The 21806-nt window shown below is 42.4% G+C and overlaps 1 protein-coding gene across 1 annotated transcript in view; it reads right to left on the bottom strand.

Moving 5' to 3' along the window:
• LOC124613170 overlaps positions 1–21806 on the bottom strand; it is a 157284-nt gene that overhangs the window by 47408 nt on the left and 88070 nt on the right. Inside the window, exon 4 of the mRNA XM_047141798.1 lies at positions 21391–21518. Within this exon, the coding sequence (XP_046997754.1) occupies positions 21391–21518 (128 nt within the window). The remainder of the gene's footprint in view (positions 1–21390; positions 21519–21806) is intronic.

The following is a 21806-nucleotide window of genomic DNA, read 5'->3' as shown; positions in this document are numbered from 1 at the left end:
TGTCCTCTCCTAAATAAATTTCAATTGTGTCCCTCTCCTGGATCACGAACTCCATCCCAACATACCCATCCCACCAACTGTCAATCCAACCCACCCTCTCAGATTCTTCCCCAAGGGCGCCCTCCTTGCCCTCTCTCCATACCATGTCCCCCATTTACCCTGCCCCTGTTGCCCCCCTCCCTGTTCTCCATTCAAATTTATAGAGCCAAACACCAGCTACCCCTCTGTCCTTGTTCCCACAGCCACCCCGTCTCATCACAACCTCTTACCACCATAATTTTCCTATCGCCCTCTATACCAGCCTTTTTTTTCATCAGTAAGCTGTAATTCCAAGGAAGGTCCTGTTCCATATTTTATCGAAAATGTAGAGTGCTCTGTTTTTAACGTTTGTCAGTATTTTTTCTGTTGTGTTAGGTGTCTTTCAAATGTTTATTCAAATGTTTAGTGCTCTTCAAACGTTCTTAACTGCGCTCTCGATTCTCATTTTTATCAGTGTTTTTAAACTATTCGCGAAGATAGCATTATTTATTATATTCTCTCATTAACATCACCTTTTCAGGTAGTTTAAAAGTCATGATAAATATGTATCCTTGTTCTGTGTTTAGTGTCTATGTCATAGATAATATCTATTGGCTGAAGAGCATGTTGATTGTCCCACTGCCAGCCCCCCCTCCCCCTCCCCCCACACATGGGACGAGCGAGGTCGAAATAACAAAGGCAAAAAAACATCACAATGTATGGATCCAAGGGCTGGAACCCCTCTTCCTCTTGGGAATATGAATTACCTGGGCTACTCTCAGGGTTTTAAATTCAGATAGGGAAAAGTTTCTAGCCATCTACGTAATGGTCAATGACTTTATTCTCAGGCGTCATCGTCGGTGCTCATTATTCATCAATGCATTCACTGCCTGTCATCATTCGCATCCAGACCTCGCCCTCGCCACTGGTCATCGCCACCCCATATCTTCATTGCCAGTCTTCGCCTCCACCATCTGATCAGCGCCGATTCATCGCCTGTTTGTCACCACCGCCGCCTCCATCTGTTTATCGCCGTCACTGCACCATGGCCGATTTAGCTGCTTCCTTCACTGTCACATCAGAGACATTCTCATCGTTCATAAGTCCACCACAGTTTGTCACAGTCTTTCCAACGCCACTTCAGGGACCACTAACCCTAATCAACACCGGTAAACACTCTCTGCCGCCGGCCGCTGTGGCCCAGCGGTCCGAGGCGTTTCAGTCCGGAACCATAGGGCTGCTACAGTCGCAGGTTCGAATCCTACCTTGGGCATGGATGTGTCTGATGTCCTTAGGTTGATTAGGTTTAATTAGTTGTAAGTTTAGGGGACTGATGACCTCAGATGTTAAGTCCTGTACTGCTTAGAGCCATTTGAACCATTTTGAACTCTCTGCCACTATGGAACATTGACTCTATCAATCATATACACCTCTCCATCTCCTGTTCCCACTCTAACTACACGGAGCCTTTCTTCTACCCCAACATACCTACATTCGTCCTCCCTTAGCTACAGTATCCTGTCCCATCACAGCAGTAATACATGCATCTTTCCTCATCCCCAGCTCCCCCTACCTTCTCTCTTTCAGCCATCAGTCATCTGCTACCTCCATCACTGGCCGCCTGCATCACAGTCTGCTGGGCTACAGCTGCAACAGATGATGTCACAAGTACCATTCACTGAGTCTCACTGCAGTCACCAATGCAAGCAGGGCTGAAGGACCTGCAGAAGTCCCAGGTAACCATCAACAATGTCGCATCTCACCACCCCCATCATACAACCATTCTTCCATCTAAGAGCTGGTAAGAAGCCTACAAAACGTCAAAACACCAACATCTCTCCTACTCCCACACCTAAGAAACAGCAAACTGAATCTGACGACATTCAGCATATGGACACAACTCCTGTCCCTTCGCACTGTTTACCTACTGTCCAACCTGACTTTCTCTCCAACTCTGACCAAAAGTTCCTTAAACTCAAATGCCTCATCCTCGAAATTAAATACCTACCAAGCCTTCACATCCAACAAATCATCCCAAGAAAAGCCTCCATCTCATTAAAGTCGTTGAATCCCAGTTTCCACACTGACCTTTCCAAATTTCCTTTGGTTATCCTTGGTACCAAAGTCTGCTCAACACCTCTCACCAGCATACCCACGGCAAAACAACACCAGCCTTCCAACCGTCCTCCCACCCCCAATGCAGTGTCACAAATGTCAGCCTTGTGGTCATGGATGAGGAAGCGGCATCTGAAATAAACAACCACATGGATTTACAACTCCAGAAAGCCCTTTGAATTAATAATAACTTTGGCCCCACTCACCACTGCCATGTCTTCTCTAAATTTGCTGCCACCATGGACAATCTCCCTAAAGAAGGAGTCTTAATATACCACCACTGCCACAGGGTCGAACCTTAAAAATTCCTACTCAGTCCCACCAATGACGAAAATGCCTCCATTACAATGATCAGCTTACTGAAGATTGTAAAAAACCACCTCCTATCCAAACTGCAAAGCCTTCCATGTTCTTAAACAATGCCCTAACCTCCTCCTATCTGTAAGACCTGCCCCCCCCCTCGATGCAAAACTAAGCTGCAACCTACTAAACCTGAGCTCACTGTCCCACTCTGTTCCACTGATACTCGCACTCACCCCAACAATTCCCCTGTCCAACACCCACTGCTGAAGATGTTATCAAATTATCCTCCAAAGCATTCACTCATTCCAACATCCATGTACTCTCTAACAAATCTCCCTTTTTGCCCACCCCATCGCAACAACGAAGCTACCTACTCCCAGAACCAGGTTCACTTTCTCTTCACCTTCCTCTATGCCCTTGTCTAAAACCTCAGCAGACCCCCTTCCCCCAAACAAACCATTCTAATGGTGTGACAGCACTACAAAAGCCTGTAACACTATATCTCCTCCCTCCCCACTAGTAAAAATCTTTTAATGCATGCCCTGTTTGAAGACAAAATCCATACCTTTATTCTCCTTGAAATGTCCCTTCAGTCATTACACTTCCAGACCTCTCTCTGTATCATCCACTGCACAGATAACCACCTTCCTCTGGTCAGAGATGGAGTTTCAATTGGCCACCACAAGAACATCCCAGTTCAGTCACATCCCTTATATAATAATTCTACCAAACGTCTTATCCTTGCCCTATTTTTCGGAAGACTAACCATTACCTGTGCCACCATCTACATCTGACCTATTCATCCTATCCCCTATGACACCGTCACTCATTTTCCACTTACATCATGGCACTGATCTCAAAATTAGTAGTAAATCACCTGAAGGACTCCAGAGGTGGCATCAGTTTTCTGACTCCCTACAGGGTGTTATTGTTCCCATCTCACACCACACCCATCCTGAAAGCAAAACAACCCCCTATGTCGTCCTAGCATCTCCCAAATTCTTTGGACGCCTCACTGCAGAAGTCTATAATATGATTGGAAGTGAATGTCTACCTGTATTCCTCATGATCTCTCACACAGAATCTCATCCTTGTGCACCCCATACCAACCTCCATCCAAAAGTTATCTAAGACTGCTCACACATCTACTGGAATGCCTAGTGGGAATCCATAGAAACCAAAATTGGAAGTTGCTTCCTGACCTTGTAACACCATAGCTTAGACACTACATACCTTTTGTTGATTCATTTAGCTTTCTATTTTGTTCAACATCCCATTGTTGAACTTCTGTAATTGGCATACGATTAATTCGATACTGCAATAAAGTGTAATCTCTGTAATATGCACAATATGAGCAAATGATCTTTTGTCTTCCTCATATAATCCCTTTGGTTATCTTTAAAATTAAATAATTTTGTATAGAACTACCAATATATGCAAATGTTCTGTTTTATTTAAAACGTTTGTTTGCTGTTATGTAAATTGCTGATCCTCACTTAGGGTTCTTAGTTATTTTGTATGTAAAAGGTGTTGTGCTTCCCCTTGGGATCGGAAGCATGCCGCGCGCGCAAATTGTAGTTGGCCTAGGTAGAAAAGGTGGAATTGAGAGTCAGTCAACTGCTCATGTAAAAGTTGTGTATTGTGCTGGTGCGGAGAGAGGCTTTCTGTGCCGCTTTCCAATGCCTCGGATGGATGGATGGATAAAGAGCTTGAACTATTCTGGAACTGATATCTATCATTGCCGCCAAGAATTGAGAGAGTCCAGCAGTTCTACCTGCAAATCCACCTACCAACATGCAATCGCCACCATATTGCGCAATCACTGAAAAGGAACTAAGAAATAGTAGAAATTTATGGTGAAGGATCAGCTCATTGGATACTTTAGTGTACGCAAATATAAGGTAACTTATACTCGAACTTTTATACCTACCTTGATTTTTTATCCCTCTGCCACATTTCCACTTAGGGTCTTTCCCATGCTAAAATAATTACCGAGTGTCCTTATTGAAAGAACATTAAATCCTAGTGTTTTACTAATTAATGCCTCTTGAACATAGTAAAAAAGAAAGTTAAAGTTATTGTGGCAAGAGAGTGAGCTTAAGTCCATGATGCTTGCTGAAAATAATTTTTCTATTAAAACTGCTTATTAATATGTTGTTGCCAACTTCAAAATTAAAAGTTCTGAAAACTGAGGCTTGTAAAGTTTAGCTTAGTAATGGTTCACATTGCTGCCTGTTGTAAATCGCAAAAGGTTAGTCAGCATCTTACAAATATGTCAATTTTGTGTCTCAGTGTAGTAGAAGTTGAAAACTGCAATTGTGGAAAGTTATATACTCATGCTTGCTAAGCGCTTGTTTCTCTTGTGTATTGAAAGTGCATATTAATAGTGTAATAGGATCCACAGTTTACCCTTTATGCTCATGATAAATAACAATTAATAGAAAGACCACTATCTATGAAAATAGTACCTTCTTTTGTTCAAAATTCAGTGTGAAATTGTTTGTTAGCGAAATACATTTAACTTTCATTCTAAATAGAAACGTATTAAGCTGAGAGAGACTTAACCTATGACCAGTTCATAGTTTTGCAGTGAACTACATTTACAATTTTTTGTCAGATAGGAAAATGTTTGAAAAGTAATATTGAACTTATGCCTATTTTATGATTCTACAGTGAGTATTGATAGATTAGATTACATTAGATTAGTACTTGTTCCATAGATCATGAATACGACACTTCATAATAATGTGGAACATGTCAGGTTAATAAAAGATATTACATTAGACAAAATAGTACATGTCACTCAATATTTTTAATTTTTAATTTTTTTTTAATTTTTATTTTTGATTCTACAGTGAATATTAATAGTAATATTATTGAGACCATTCAGTCTGACCAAGCCTTGAAGGCAAAAGTATATGTTATTTTCTGTTACCATTATGCAAATAGCCATGTTCTCTTATAACCTTTAGCAATTTCTTTAACGTGAACATATGCAGGTGCCAGAGTTCATTGCACAATCGTGTGACAAAGTATAGGCTGTGACTGCCCATTGAAGTTACTTATTTTCAGTTTCTTGAACAAGTATGTCAATCATTCTAATGCTTAATTAGGCAGGCGACCGGTTTCTTTCTTCTTTGAACAGTGTAGATAGGTAAAATATTTTGTATTACTGTTTAAATATTTACGTAATTCTGACTTGCACTTCCGATAAGCCACCTTCGTTAGGTACAACACAGTCAACATAACAAAATTCGTCTATGCTTCTTTATACGGCAATTGCCTTAATAAAAATGATTTCATTCATCTGAACCTCTCCTGTTTTGTGGTTAGGTATAACAGTGGCAGGCAGTAGTGTTATAACCTTCCAGAAACCTGACAGTTTCCCTCATGTCACAGCCTTTCTTCAGCAGACCATATCAAACGCTATATCCACCCACATTCCTACGAAGACTGTATACCCTCTCCCCCCCCCCCCCCCCACAATCCCCACACAAGGCCTACTCCTCCTCCAAGAATACTGATGCATGAACTGTTTTTTGGTGCAGACACATTACAGGAATACACTCACACATCACTGGCAAATACAGGGACACACCAGGAATTCATTAAATGAAAAAAAAGTCCCTGGGACTTGCACCAGACTCAACACTCCACTCCCCATTAACTCTCCCAAGTTCTCGAAAGCATTCCATCAAGTCACAGACACCAATCCCATATCTCACTACCTGCTCCTCCAGAATAACAATCTCTTAGCTGACCACCTGAACAGAGCTAACCATTTTGCATCCTATCACCTTGACTAATCACTTTCCCCCAAACATCCACAAATGTACAAATACCGCTGTCCCACCCATTGCTCCCAGCTTCCAGTCTTTAATAACATACAGCAAATGGAATTAAATACACCAGTTACAGCACATGACATAAATCAACTACTCCACAAAAAACACACCACATGCCCTAGTCAAGACTGCATAACTTATTGACACCTTAAAGAATACCCCCTCTCCCTTGTAGTCACCCCTCCAGTCCCTTACACCACTATCCTCTCTACAGCTTACAATACTCAACAATTGAAAACATCCAAAATCCTGTTTTTCCTCAAACCACACAAACCTCTTCCTACCACTTCATCTGCCTAAGCTTAGTGTTTAGCAAGGTCTTCAAACCCATTCTCTCCAGACATATCTATCAACACCTGAACCAAAACCATCTCCTACCCCTTAACTAGTATGGCTTCTGCCCCAACTTATCCTCTGATAACCATCTCTTGCACTCATCCATCTCTCATCCCACTGACTCCACTCCCATAAATCTGCTATTTTTGTCTCCCTCGACGTAGAGAAAGCCTGTGACCGTGTTGGCATTCCAGTCTTCTTTTCGAAATCCAGACATATAGTTTTCCAATTAATTATGACCACTTTACATCCTTCCTATCTACTCGCCCCTCATTTAATCTCTGTTAACAATATCAATTCCCATATATTCCATCCTAGTGCAGGAGTACCCTAGAGTCCCATCCTCTCTCCTCTCCATTATCTCTTCTACATTGCTGATATGCCCAAACCACCCTCACCAGATCGCCTCCTTCAGTGTGTTGGTGATACCACTTTCTCGCCCTCTACCCTACACTCCAGAAATCCCAATGATCCCTCCAAATCCACCCCAATCAGTCTACCTTCTTGTGTATGCAATCGCTCCTCAGGATCAATCCCTCCAAAACCAGGCAACAGTTAAAGGACAAAGAACCTACACTTTCCGCCTCCATGAATTCTACCTTACCATTTATGACTGTCCTGTACAGTTAATTAGCCTTCGACCAGCCACTAATGTGGAAACCTCACCTACTAACAATCCAACAGAGCGCTCTCAATAGACTAGAACTACTTACAGCCTGAACTTGAGAATTACATTCCTCCACTATTCTGCTCATATACAAAACCCTGATCTGATCCACCTTCTGGTATATGAATGCTGCATAGATCTCCACCCCACCATAGTTCTGTTAAGTCCCTCCAAATCCTTGAAAGTCATGGACGCCACACACGCCTCTCCCACGTGGATCCTCTGCAATCTTATCAAATTCCTACCTCTCCTTATCAACATCTAACATCTTTGCATCTCCTGTTCCACTGCAAACTAGATTCCAATAACACCACTGTCTTCCCTCCGACCACCAACCCTGGTATGCTTCCACCCCTTCACACACTCCATATCCTAATTATCAATGCAACTTCAACCAACTTGCTCTCCCAAATAACGAGATTTTCCCCTATATTCATCTTTCCTACCAATTTTAATGCTCCTCCGCCTGTGGCACACCACATTGGGGTCTCCTCTCTGCTTTTCCCTCTCCATCCATCCCTATCTCTTTCCTGTTGTTACCACTAACGTCCCCAAGCACTACAGTACTCTTCAACCTCTCTCTTCCCATTGTCTCTATTCCCCCTATCCACCTCACCTTCCACCTAGCCTCTCCACAGTTTCGTTACGTACCTCTTTACCCACACCCCTCAACCATATGGAACATATACTCTCCCTCAATAATACTTCTCACCAAGACCAAGTCCTTCAGATTTTAAATGAAAGTGCAGTGCTTCCGCGTTTTTTATGAGTAGAATTTCAGCTTTTGTGATGTGTTCTTAAAAATGTATTAATTTTCGTTAGTTTGGTTGTCTGTCTATAATTTTAAGTAGAAAATAAGTCATAAAATTTTTCTCATTCTACATTTTTTTTTCATTCGCTTTGCTGAAGAGCGGAATATTGTTCCGTTGACAGTCCACTCAACAGCCCAAATGGGGCAAGTGGGATGAAATAACATTATAGGAAAATAGACATGGTAATGTATTCAATTTAAGAATGATTTCTGTAATAAGTTTTTATTTTTTGAATATTTTGTTCATCGTCATCAACTTTAAACTGTCAGAAGATAAATAGATTTTTTACAAGGTTAAATAAAAATCGTTTTGCTTCCTTGCATTCAGCTGCGAATATTTTATAGAACTCTACTTTCTAATGAACCTCTTTCTAAGTACTTTGTACATATATCTGTAGCTTATGTAAGCATCAACGACCTCTAGAATAGCTTTCCAACCCATACTCTCAGATAAACGGTTGAAGCAAGTGTGGCAATTTCGACTGATGTTATTTTTACATATGACTTTTTGCGGAGGTATGTCGTGTTTATATTATAATTTTTGTCCTTCTTTTAATCCCTTAATGTAGTAGGCAGTAATTTATTTTCTTTTACACTGAAGCACCAAAGGAACTGTTTTAGGCATGCATATTCAAATACAGAGATATGTAAACAGGCAGATACGGTACTGCAGTCGGCAACGTTTATATAAGACAAATGTCTGGTGCAGTTGCTAGATCGGTTACTACTGCTACAATGGCAGGTTACCAAGATTTAAGTGAGTTTGAACTTGGTGTTTTAGTCGGCGCACGAGTGATGGGACAAAGCATCTCCGAGATAGCGATGAAGTAGGGATTTTTCCGTACGACAATTTCACGAGTGTACCGTGAATATGATGAATATGGTAAAACATCAAATCTCCGACATCACTGCAGTCGGAAAAAGATCCTGCAACAACGGGACCAACGACGATTGAAGAGAACCGTTCAGCGTGACAGAAGGGTAACCCCTCCGCAACTACTGCGGCTTTCAGTGCTAGGCCATAAACAAGTGTCAGCGAGCGAACCATTCAACGAAACATCATCGATATGGACTTTTGGAGCTGAAGGCCCACTCGCGTACCCTTGATGACTGCACGACACAAATCTTTATGCCTCACCTGGGGGCATCAACACATTGGACAGTTGATGACCAGAACATGTTGCCTGGTCAGACGAGTCTAGTTTCAGATTGTAGCGAGGGGATGGACATGTACGGATGAGGAGACAATCTCATGAATCTGTGGACCCTGCATGTTTGCAGGCGGCTGTTCAAGCTGGTGGAGGCTCTGTAATGGTGTGGGACGTGTGCAGTTGGAGTGATATGGGACCCCTGTTACGTCTAGATACAACTCTGGCAGGTGACACATATGTAAGCATGCTGTCTGATTACCTGCATCAATTCGTGTCTATTGTGCATTCCGACAGACTTGAACAATTCCAGCAGGACAACGCGGGACCCACATGTCCCGAATTGACGCAGAGTGTCTCCAGGAACACTCGTTTCAGTTTAAACACTTCCGATGGCCACAAAACTCCCCAGACATGAACATTATTGAGCATATCTAGGATGACTTGCCACATGCTGTTCAGAAGAGATCAGAAGAGATCTCCACCTCCTCGTACTCTTAAGGATTTTTGGACAGCCCTGGAGGATTCATGGTTTCAGTTTCCTCCAGCACTACTTCAGACATTAGTCGAGTCCACGTCATGTCGTCGTGGCACTGCTGCGATATTAGTCAGGTGTACCACTTTCTTTTTCTCTTGGGTGTACTTCTGTTGTATGTTCCGAAGATGGCTGCTGCATAGCCGAAACCGGTAACTGTCTTCAAAAAACTTTGCGATTAAGACAATTAAATAAAAAATTATGTACATCATATGATCGCTCTCCAAACTGTCATTTTATGGCAAATTGTATTCAAAGTCGTAAGTGACGTAGTCAGCCCTTTTTTAATTGGTGTTTCAAATTTGTAATTCCAATGATGACAACACTTACAGACTTACACGTGGGTAGTGTAAATGAACGCAGCTTAGGTCGCGTCATTGCGTCAGCTCTCTACCTACATCTACATCTACATTGATACTCCGCAAGCCACCCAACGGTGTGTGGCGGAGGGCACTTTACGTGCCACTGTCATTACCTCCCTTTCCTGTTCCAGTCGCGTATGGTTCGCGGGAAGAACGACTGTCTGAAAGCCTCCGTGCGCGCTCTAATCTCTCTAATTTTACATTCGTGATCTCCTCGGGAAGTATAAGTAGGGGGAAGCAATATATTCGATACCTCATCCAGAAACGCACCCTCTCGAAACCTGGCGAGCAAGCTACACCGCGATGCAGAGCGCCTCTCTTGCAGAGTCTGCCACTTGAGTTTATTAAACATCTCCGTAACGCTATCACGGTTACCAAATAACCCAGTGACGAAACGCGCCGCTCTTCTTTGGATCTTCTCTATCTCCTCCGTCAACCCGACCTGGTACGGATCCCACACTGATGAGCAATACTCAAGTATAGGTCGAACGAGTGTTTTGTAAGCCACCTCCTTTTTGGACTACATTTTCTAAGCACTCTCCCAATGAATCTCAACCTGGTACCCGCCTTACCAACAATTAGTTTTATATGATCATTCCACTTCAAATCGTTCCGTACGCATACTCCCAGATATTTTACAGAAGTAACTGCTACCAGTGTTTGTTCCGCTATCATATAATCATACAATAAAGGATCCTTCTTTCTATGTATTCGCAATACATTACATTTGTCTATGTTAAGGGTCAGTTGCCACTCCCTGCACCAAGTGCCTATCCGCTGCAGATCTTCCTGTATTTCGCTACAATTTTCTAATGCAGCAACTTCTCTGTATACTACAGCATCATCCGCGAAAAGCCGCATGGAACTTCCGACACTATCTACTAAGTCATTTATATATATTGTGAAAAGCAATGGTCCCATAACACTCCCCTGTGGGACGCCAGAGGTTACTTTAACGTCTGTAGACGTCTCTCCATTGATAACAACATGCTGTGTTCTGTTTGCTAAAAACTCTTCAATCCAGCCACACAGCTGGTCTGATATTCCGTAGGCTCTTACTTTGTTTATCAGGCGACAGTGCGGAACTGTATCGAACGCCTTCCGGAAGTCAAGGAAAATAGCATCTACCTGGGAGCCTGTATCTAATATTTTCTGGGTCTCATGAACAAATAAGGCGAGTTGGGTCTCACACGATCGCTGTTTCCGGAATCCATGTTGATTCCTACATAGTAGATTCTGGGTTTCCAGAAATGACATGATACGCGAGCAAAAAACATGTTCTAAAATTCTACAAGAGATCGACGTAAGAGATATAGGTCTATAGTTTTGCGCATCTGCTCGACGACCCTTCTTGAAGACTGGGATTATCTGTGCTCTTTTCCAATCATTTGGAACCCTCCGTTCCTCTAGAGACTTACGGTACACGGCTGTTAGAAGGGGGGCAAGTTCTTTCGCGTACTCTGTGTAGAATCGAATTGGTATCCCGTCAGGTCCAGTGGACTTTCCTCTATTGAGTGATTTGAGTTGCTTTTCTATTCCTTGGACACTTATTTCGATGTCAGCCATTTTTTCGTTTGTGCGAGGATTTAGAGAAGGAACTGCAGTGCGGTCTTCCTCTGTGAAACAGCTTTGGAAAAAGGTGTTTAGTATTTCAGCTTTACGCGTGTCATCCTCTGTTTCAATGCCATCATCATCCCGTAGTGTCTGGATATGCTGTTTCGAGCCACTTACTGATTTAACGTAAGACCAGAACTTCCTAGGATTTTCTGTCAAGTCGGTACATAGAATTTTACTTTCGAATTCAATGAACGCTTCACGCATAGCCCTCCTTACGCTAACTTTGACATCGTTTAGCTTCAGTTTGTCTGAGAGGTTTTGGCTGCGTTTAAACTTGGAGTGGAGCTCTCTTTGCTTTCGCAGTAGTTTCCTAACTTTGTTGTTGTACCACGGTGGGTTTTTCCCGTCCCTCACATTTTTACTCGGCACGTACCTGTCTAAAACGCATTTTACGATTGCCTTGAACTTTTTCCATAAACACTCAACATTGTCAGTGTCGGAACAGAAATTTTCGTTTTGATCTGTTAGGTAATCTGAAATCTGCCTTCTATTACTCTTGCTAAACAGATAAACCTTCCTCCCTTTTTTTATATTCCTATTAACTTCCATATTCAGGGATGCTCCAACGGCCTTATGATCACTGATTCCCTGTTCTGTACATACAGATTCGAAAAGTTCGGGTCTGTTTGTTATCAGGAGGTCCAAGATGTTATCTCCACGAGTCGGTTCTCTGTTTAATTGCTCGAGGTAATTTTCGGATAGTGCACTCAGTATAATGTCACTCGATGCTCTGTCCCTACCACCCGTCCTAAACATCTGAGTGTCCCAGTCTATATCTGGTAAATTGAAATCTGCACCTAAGACTATAACATGCTGAGAAAATTTATGTGAAATGTATTCCAAATTTTCTCTCAGTTGTTCTGCCACTAATGCTGCTGAGTCGGGAGGTCGGTACAAGGAGCCAATTATTAACCTAGTTCGGTTGTTTAGTGTAACCTCCACCCATAATAATTCACAGGAACTATCCACTTCTACTTCACTACAGGATAAACTACTACTAACAGCGATGAACACTCCACCACCGGTTGCATGCAATCTATCCTTTCTAAACACCGTGTGTACCTTTGTAAAAATTTCGGCAGAATTTATCTCTGGCTTAAGCCAGCTTTCTGTACCTATAACGATTTCAGCTTCGGTGCTTTCTATCAGCGCTTGAAGTTCCGGTACTTTACCAACGCAGCTTCGACAGTTGACAATTACAATACCGATTGCTGCTTGGTCCCCGCATGTCCTGACTTTGCCCCGCACCCGTTGAGGCTGTTGCCCTTTCTGTACTTGCCCAAGGCCATCTAACCTAAAAAACCGCCCAGCCCACGCCACACAACCCCTGCTACCCGTGTAGCCGCTTGTTGCGTGTAGTGGACTCCTGACCTATCCAGCGGAACCCGAAACCCCACCACCCTATGGCGCAAGTCAAGGAATCTGCAGCCCACACGGTCGCAGAACCGTCTCAGCCTCTGATTCAGACCCTCCACTCGGCTCTGTACCAAAGGTCCGCAGTCAGTCCTGTCGACGATGCTGCAGATGGTGAGCTCTGCTTTCATCCCGCTAGCGAGACTGGCAGTCTTCACCAAATCAGATAGCCGCCGGAAGCCAGAGAGGATTTCCTCCGATCCATAGCGACACACATCATTGGTGCCGACATGAGCGACCACCTGCAGATGGGTGCACCCTGTACCCTTCATGGCATCCGGAAGGACCCTTTCCACATCTGGAATGACTCCCCCCGGTATGCACACGGAGTGCACATTGGTTTTCTTCCCCTCTCTTGCTGCCATTTCCCTAAGGGGCCCCATTACGCGCCTGACGTTGGAGCTCCCAACTACCAGTAAGCCCACCCTCTGCGACTGCCCGGATCTTGCAGACTGAGGGGCAACCTCTGGAACAGGACAAGCAGCCATGTCAGGCCGAAGATCAGTATCAGCCTGAGACAGAGCCTGAAACCGGTTCGTCAGACAAACTGGAGAGGCTTTCCGTTCAGCCCTCCGGAATGTCTTTCGCCCCCTGCCACACCTTGAAACGACCTCCCACTCTACCACAGGTGAGGGATCAGCCTCAATGCGGGCAGTATCCCGGGCAACCACAGTCGTAGTCCGATCAGGGGATGCGTGGGACGAGCTGGCCGTCCCCGACAAACCCCCATCCCGACCCCCACAGTGATGCCCATTGGCAACAGCCTCAAGCTGTGTGACCGAAGCCAACACTGCCTGAAGCTGGGAGCGAAGGGATGCCAACTCAGCCTGCATCCGAACACAGCAGTTGCAGTCCCTATCCATGCTAAAAACTGTTTTGCTAAGAACGTCTGAACTAATCTACAGAGAGCGCAAACAAATCGACAAAATTTAAACGGTTATTAAAATACAAGATTGCCTAGTAAATGCAGTAATGCTGCTACTTGCGCACTGCTGACACTGCTCGGCGGCGGAAGGAGACTAAGCGAAATTACACTATTCAGGTACTAAAACACGATGCTACACTCTCAAATACTATAATACGCCCAAAATTTATGAATTAAACAATGCAAGAACCAAAAACACGCAAAGAAATTAAGAGTTAAACTATGTAACAAATGAGTGAGCTAGGAGTATACGACTTGCTGCTCAGCTGCTTATCCAACGGCGGCAGGGAGCACACTGACTGCGACCAACCGACACTGGCCGTTCAAAACAAAACAGTAGACAAACGACTACGCGAATTTACACTATTCAGGTACTAAAACGCGATGCTACAACTCTCAAATACTATAATACGCTCGAAATTTATGAATTAAACAATGCAAGTACCAAAAACACGCAAAGAAATTAAGAATTAAACTATGTAACAAATGAGTGAGCTAGGAGTATACGACTTGCTGCTGCAGCTGCTTATCCAACGGCGGCAGGGAGCACACTGTTGATGGCAAGTCAGATAATGTTTATTATCTGGTTGCGAACTTTCCCAGTGCCGTATTAAATCGTCGCTAATGGCCTTCTGGTTGCGACTTCGGGGACAGATTTATATCGTCTTGGAGAATATCTTACAACTTCATACCAAGCAAATTCATAAATGCTTTGGCATTTCGATTCCAAGACCCGAATCAGAGAAGAAGTGTTATTGTGATTTTTTATGGGAGTCCCTTTGTAACTGAACTTTTATCGCCAGTCGGAATTAGAGTCTCTCGTATAGGCTGCTGGAATTCTGCTGTGCAGGAATAAGAGTTTTGTATATTTCTTGTGGGTAATGTACACAAAACAAATTGGAAGACATAGAGCCAAAGAAGTATATTATGATTTTACAAATGTGGTGTGTTATCTATTTGATGTTTTACCATGTTCTGCTGAAGTTGTTTTGATTTATTGCAATGCTTAATCAGATATGACAAATGGAAGTCCAGTGTATGAATTCCTGGATAACTGTTAAGGGCAGGTAAGGTTAGCAGGTTGAGGAAGTGCAGTTTGACTTCAAACACACAGAGCAAAAATGTAGACCTCTGGTATCACTCGGTCATATGGAGAGCACCAAAAAAATATTGCATGGAGGGTGCATTTCGCAGCGTTGGAAGAAATTATTCAAAAATCTGAAATTGCGGAGGCTAAGTTGAACTTGAGAAACACAGAGTTCAGTCTGCAGGAAACAAAACTCTTTGGTCATGTAATTACACCGTAAGGTATAAAAGCAAACAGGGACAATCTGGAGGCGGTATACAGTTTTGCGATATCTAGTTGCAAGAAGCAACTTAGAAATTTTCAACGTTTGTGCGATTTCTATTGCCAAGTGCTAAAAAACGAGTCCTTTCACAACCTAGTTAACAGACGTAGCATGTGGTCCTGTAGGAAAGATTGTGAGGAAACATTTCGATGGATTAAAACAACGATAATGAACACAGTGGTGTTGTTACACACAGGTCTTCACAAAACTTTTTATTTAGCCTTTGATGAATCTGATTACAACATGGGAAACACCTGTGTCAGATCGACGAAGAAGAAGAGTGCGGTAACGACTACGTTTTGTAGCAGAATGTTAAACTATGGATAAAAATATCCTGTGACAGAGAAATGAGCAGTGGCGGTACCATTCACATTCACGAAATTCTGCCGACATCTAGCCCGTTAGAAATCTGTAGTGGTAACACACCACTGACCTTGGTTCTCCCTGTTAGTAAGTAAATTGTGACATGGGAAATTAGCACGATGGACCTTAGCTCTGCAAGAGTTCGGTTTCGAGATTCAGTGCGTATCATGTGAACAAAATGTGGTTCGTGTGGCAGTCTTGCGCTTGCTGGAGTGCCTGGAAACATCAGAAGCACAGCTGGTGACACCAGAAGACAGGATACTCCTCGTGAACGTCGTGGCGCACAAATGACCAGCTCGCAAGAAGCTGAGAAACATATACTGTGAACAAAAGGCAGAGGGAGCAGGCAAACAGTTTCAGCGCTTTGTTGGACGTTATCTGCTTGTAAGCTGTCTTCCTTTGAAATATATGTTTCCCTTCAAATCGCATGCATTCTAGTATTACCAGAAGAATGGTGTGAGACCTTATTTACTGAGTGAATGATCTCATTTAAGACCAAAGATATTTTTGGCTCTTTTAGATAGAAGTTCCTATGTAGAATCTGGATAAACTCCTCTAGTTGTGAATTGCGTTCTTTAGTTTTAATAACGTTATGACTCCACGATAAAATAATTACGTTGAAAGTAGGTAAATTTGCGTGATTGACGTCTCTGAATTGCAGGGTATCTGTTCCGGTCGGCTTCCTTCCATTTGCGTCCTTCTTCCAAACTTGCACGTGTTTGTGTTAACTGTATTGTACTGCGTCGGTGTATTTCGCCAAATACATTGTGTTTATAACTGCAGACTTCAACAGTGGCGACGAGTATATTTGAGCTGTCAGTGCGTCGACATATCAGGCAATATGGACCCAGAATTTAGTTAGCAGTGACTTCCACAACGGCAGGAACAGCAAAAACAACTACTGGAACACCAGCAGCAGCAACTGTGCTTACCACAGCAGTATTAACACCGTTGCTACCAGAAACTAGGCACCATCGACATTTCCCTCGTTTCCCTGATTGCTGGACGGCGCTGAAGATTTGGAAACGCACCTAAACCATCATTTCACAGTGTACGACGCAACTGATTCTTATCGAAAATGATCTTTTTATTTCGGGGTCTTCGCATAGTGTGTTGGTGTTGCACCATAAGTTGTTCCTCACGATAAATCCTGATAGTTTGTCTTTTGCTGAACTTTTTTAACTATTGTCATATGTTTACTGGTGTCATTCCCGAGTGGCGCAAATTAGATTGGAATTTTACCGGCATTTTAAATTTCAATCAGAATCGTACAAGCACTGGATCACTGACATTCGGGGTCTTAATTTGTAATGCTTTTTCGTGCTCAGATCGAATATGTCACAAATCGAATGCAGACCCACGACTCGAGAAGGCTGTTCCAATGTTCAAACGGTAAGGAAGTGTGTGCACAGACTTTGCGGCATTCGGACTCTCCCCGAGACGAGGCTCTTAAAACAGCCCAGGTTTTCGAATTCACACAGGAATGCGACAGCCGGCGGGAGGCTCGGCGAGGGGGGTCCGCCGCCTCAGGCTGCGCTGCGCGTCAGCCACGCGAATCGTCAGCGCCAGGACCTCACCGGCGACAGGTCACGCCCATTCACCCCCCTCCACAGTAAGGGACAAGTCCCACCTTTTCATCCCCTCTGCAGCTCCTATGTATATTCTTTGGGATCTTCCCCTAGAGTGCATAGTCTTCCATTTGGTTTACTGCGTTTGTTTGCACATTATAGTAGCGAGCACTGTTTTACTGCTTTGCAGTATTTGTTTCTTTGCAGTATTTGTATCTTTTAATGTATTTCCTTGGACGTCTTTGTAGTGTACGTTTGCATTGCAGCAGTATTTACGTTTTTTCCACATCTCCTTTGTGACTTTTACAGCATCTGCTTCGTCTTTGTAGTACTATTTTACCGCTGATGCTTCTTCGTTGCAACAGTGTTCTGAAATGAGTGCTTTTAAATGTGAGTTTTGAGGAATCGAGTACAAATACCGCAGGCCTCTGAAGCAGCGCATTTCCACAGCGAACTCACAGAATCTGAGCGAAATAATGACTCCCGTAAAGATAACGAACATTCGTCGACCTATTGGTGGTTCCTACTTACGCGATAAGGATTTTACTTAAAGTAGTTTTTTTAAAAACCTTCATTCACAATTATTTACAATTATATTTATATGTAAAGTGGTTTACAACACCATCAGCAAAATTTTCGTGGGGAACGGCAACAGAAACGTTGAAGTACGTGTGCATTTGAAACTGATTCTAAAAAGTGCTGGGTGGATTCTTTCCAAACCGAACATAACTTACGTGTGAGATCACAAGACCTAGAGTTATTCAGTGAAGATAAATTTTTCAAAGTCGAAAGGAGAAACAGATCGTGTTACACATTCCATTCATTGCTAAAACCACAAAAGCCTTAATGTATTTTTGGAGAGTGTAACAAGAATGATATTCGGCATTCTCAAACAAAAGTAATCATTTAACTGGGTTTTAACTTATTTCAAAACATTTGAGAAAGATTTGAATTTTAGGTGAAGCTAGGAACATGCGTTTATCCGTTTGAAATAGTCAGTTTGTTTCACTGTAGTAAACACTGAAAATCTTTTAATCATCTCTAACAGAGTTAACAGAATGAAATCATTAATAACTATTTTACTGTACCATTACTGTTGAGCATATCACACTAACAAAGTCAACTGAAAATTTGAACTATCCAATTGTATGTCACCTACAACTTGTTCACACATTTGCTTTATTCCAATGTGTTAAGTAGTTACAAAAATTTCACTGAGTCAATAAAAGTATGTCATTATAGAATTTGTTGTGTTTATCACCTTGCTCATTTCACATACTTGTAAATTAGCCACTGTGCTGGAGATTTGAGGTGGAGCCATTAATCCGGATTACTAAACATTTGGATGTTATTGAAATATTCTAATAACTGTAAATTTACTAATATGTACTACAACATACAAACCTTTTAGTTTGACACTAAGAAGCTGCTCGTTTTTGGCACTTGGAATATCACGACAAAGCCCTTTGAGAGGAAGTGGCAATACTTGTGACGTTTGTGTCTGTTAGTTACAATAAATTTCAGATAAACTGTGAAATACATAATCATGACAAGCTACTATGTGATTCACGTAGACTTCCCACCCCCACCCACATTCAAATTCCAAGGTAGTATTTATATTGCTACAATAAACTTTCAGCACACTTAAAAATTAGAATTTTGAACTCATATAAATTTAAAACAAAGCAAAAGTAATAAATTGGTAGCCACCCCCTAAAGTTATGGTCTGTAGAAGACACTCTTAATCCCCAGTTGCAATGTATGTATCAGAGGAAGAGTATACTCCTGTTGTATGTATTCACTTGTGCATTTACTGGTATATGTGTATCACCATAGAGCTCCTCCCAATAATTCATTAATACCTATAAAATCAGCAACTGTTCCAAAAGTGGTAATTTCTATGAGAGCAAATGTTGACACAACTTATTTAACTTCCAGAGGACTATTTTAGATCAGATGGGTTGGAAATGGATATTTGGTAAATTCTGTTAGGGATGTGATGAATACACATATTAATGGTTCATTCTATACAAACAACACAAAAAGGATACATTTTCAATTGAAACACCTAATTTTTTTCACATTTGCTACATTCAGTGCTTGTGTTTAGAGATTAAAAACCGAAAGTCTGTAGACATTTATGACAACTGTGTGGAAAGTTAAAAGTCTGCAAAGTTTGGAAACAAATTAACACATTTCAGGATAAATGACTATTATTATTATTGTTATTATTATTATTCTGATCCATGCACAGCAATGGAACTTCTATACTACTACTACTACTACTACTACTACTATTACTCCTTGGTACTACAGTCCTTGTAGGGCTTTGGCCTACCAGACAACCTCTGGCCACTCTTCTCTGCTGACTGCCTTGGCTCTCCATCTTCTCACTCCCATTCTACTCAAGTCCTCTTGCACGCTGTCTAGCCATCTAGTTCTTGGTCTGCCCCTTATACTTACGACATCCACTGGGTTTTCCTTTGAAAACTTTTTTGACTGTGCTGTTCTCCACCATTCTTTCTACATGTCCCAACCAACACAGTCTATTACTCTTTATTTCAGTCACAATATCTGGTTTGTTGTACAACTCTCAGATCTCCTTATTATATCTGATTCTCCAAAAATTCCTATCATTCACTGGCCCATAGATTTTCCCAAGTATCTTCCTTTCCCATCTTAGCAACAACTCCTCATCGTTTTGTGTCATAGTCCAGGTGTCCAAACCATTCATACCACAGGTCTAACTACTGTACGATACACCATCAGCTTCAGATTCCTACTGAGGCTCCTTGCTTTAAACACTTTAACCAGTGCAAAGTAGCTCCAGTTACCAGCTGCAATCCTTGCATGTATTTCCTGTCTCTTAACATTATTTTCAGGGAACCAAGATATTTAAAGCTCTCACAGTGTTCATATTCTTTTCCATTCAAAGTTATGCTTCTTCCTCCTTCACTATATCTTTTCCTAGATGTTAACATATATTTGGTCATTGACTGATTAATGGTCAGCCCATCTCTGCACCATATCTTCCTACCTTTTCCAGCTTTTCTTCCAGGTCCTGTTTCCTCCTGGATAACAAATCAATATCATCAGCATACACAAGCTCCTGAGTCAGTCTATTAAACAGTGTTCCCCTAGGGTTGTTGCTTTGTGTCTTTCACATTACACTCTCCAAGGCGACATTTAACAGAATTGTGGACAGCAGCAGCAGCAGTAGTGTCTGCACATGCAAAAGCGAGACTGATAAAAGCTTGACCAATTACGCCCATAAGTGCCGCCTCCTTGTTGAATGGGTGGGGAGGGAGGAATGCTGTAAGTGGTTCTGGTAGCAACATGGACCTATCACAGGTGTCAGATATCGGCTAGTACTTACAGACCTCATCACTAGTGACACAGCCATGTGCAAGCTTTCACCGCAAGCTCTGGGAAGCAGCCACGCCCCCAGAGTGCGTCTCACATCACCTGGTGGCACCCTGTAACCACCGATCCGCTATAAACATGCGCCTGCAGCTCAAAACATCGATTATAATACATTAGCTTTTACTCCAGACTGTGCATGGACCCTATTATGGCCAGATCCATTGTATTTGTGAAACTGGGAACTTACATATGTTTTTACTGTGTGCATCTACTGTGTCACTTTCTTTCGTCCATAAATTGTGATAAGTATTGTAGCTTTACCCATCAGTTTTAAAAGAATATATCGGTCTCCATTCTGAAAAGTAGAGTACTTCTTAGCAGTATGCTGAGTAATTTGGTATCAACACAGCGATTGTCATCAGTAAGTCTGATTATTTCAAGAATGTATACAATTATCTGGCAGTTTAACTGAAACAAAACGTGAGAGCTCCTTGCATCATCGGTTGCAGCTGAGTTTACAGTAAATTACAAAAACTCGGTGGAGAAAGATGGATGAGACTTTTCTTTACGCCATACACATCAGCACACAAAAATTTATTCAACTATTGCATATTAAATACTGTAATTACGATCGCTGTGTAACAACACTTACCATGTGTTCGAATGCGAGGGGAACGAACACTTGTGAGGTATGCGCCACACCAAGTGAGATCAGGTGCGCAATGTCCTGCGTGTAGTTTGCCAGGTGCTCCAGGTAGACCGAGTAATCAGCCTCGAATTCTGCACAACAAGACAAATAACATACTAGTGGAGAATCGAGTGGAACAGATTTCTGCAGGTGTACAACATTCACTTTCCGCCTCCACCAGCTCACAGAGCCTATGAAAGCAGATTTTACTTTTTGAAATTAGTTCAATCTACACTGTCAGAAATGGTAAGAGTTACAGCGTGGAGAGCTTGGCGGAACGTTACCAAACTCATACACCAGCCGACCGACCAATGAACAAGATCAGTTCCTCTCCACGGAACCAGGAAAACGGCCACAAGATTCAATACAACGACACACAG

The sequence above is a fragment of the Schistocerca americana genome, chromosome 4, assembly GCF_021461395.2.
Source record: "Schistocerca americana isolate TAMUIC-IGC-003095 chromosome 4, iqSchAmer2.1, whole genome shotgun sequence".
Taxonomy (NCBI): Eukaryota; Metazoa; Arthropoda; class Insecta; order Orthoptera; family Acrididae; genus Schistocerca; species Schistocerca americana.
Note: the sequence above shows the minus strand (reverse complement) of the source record. Positions and strands in the feature narration are given on the sequence as shown.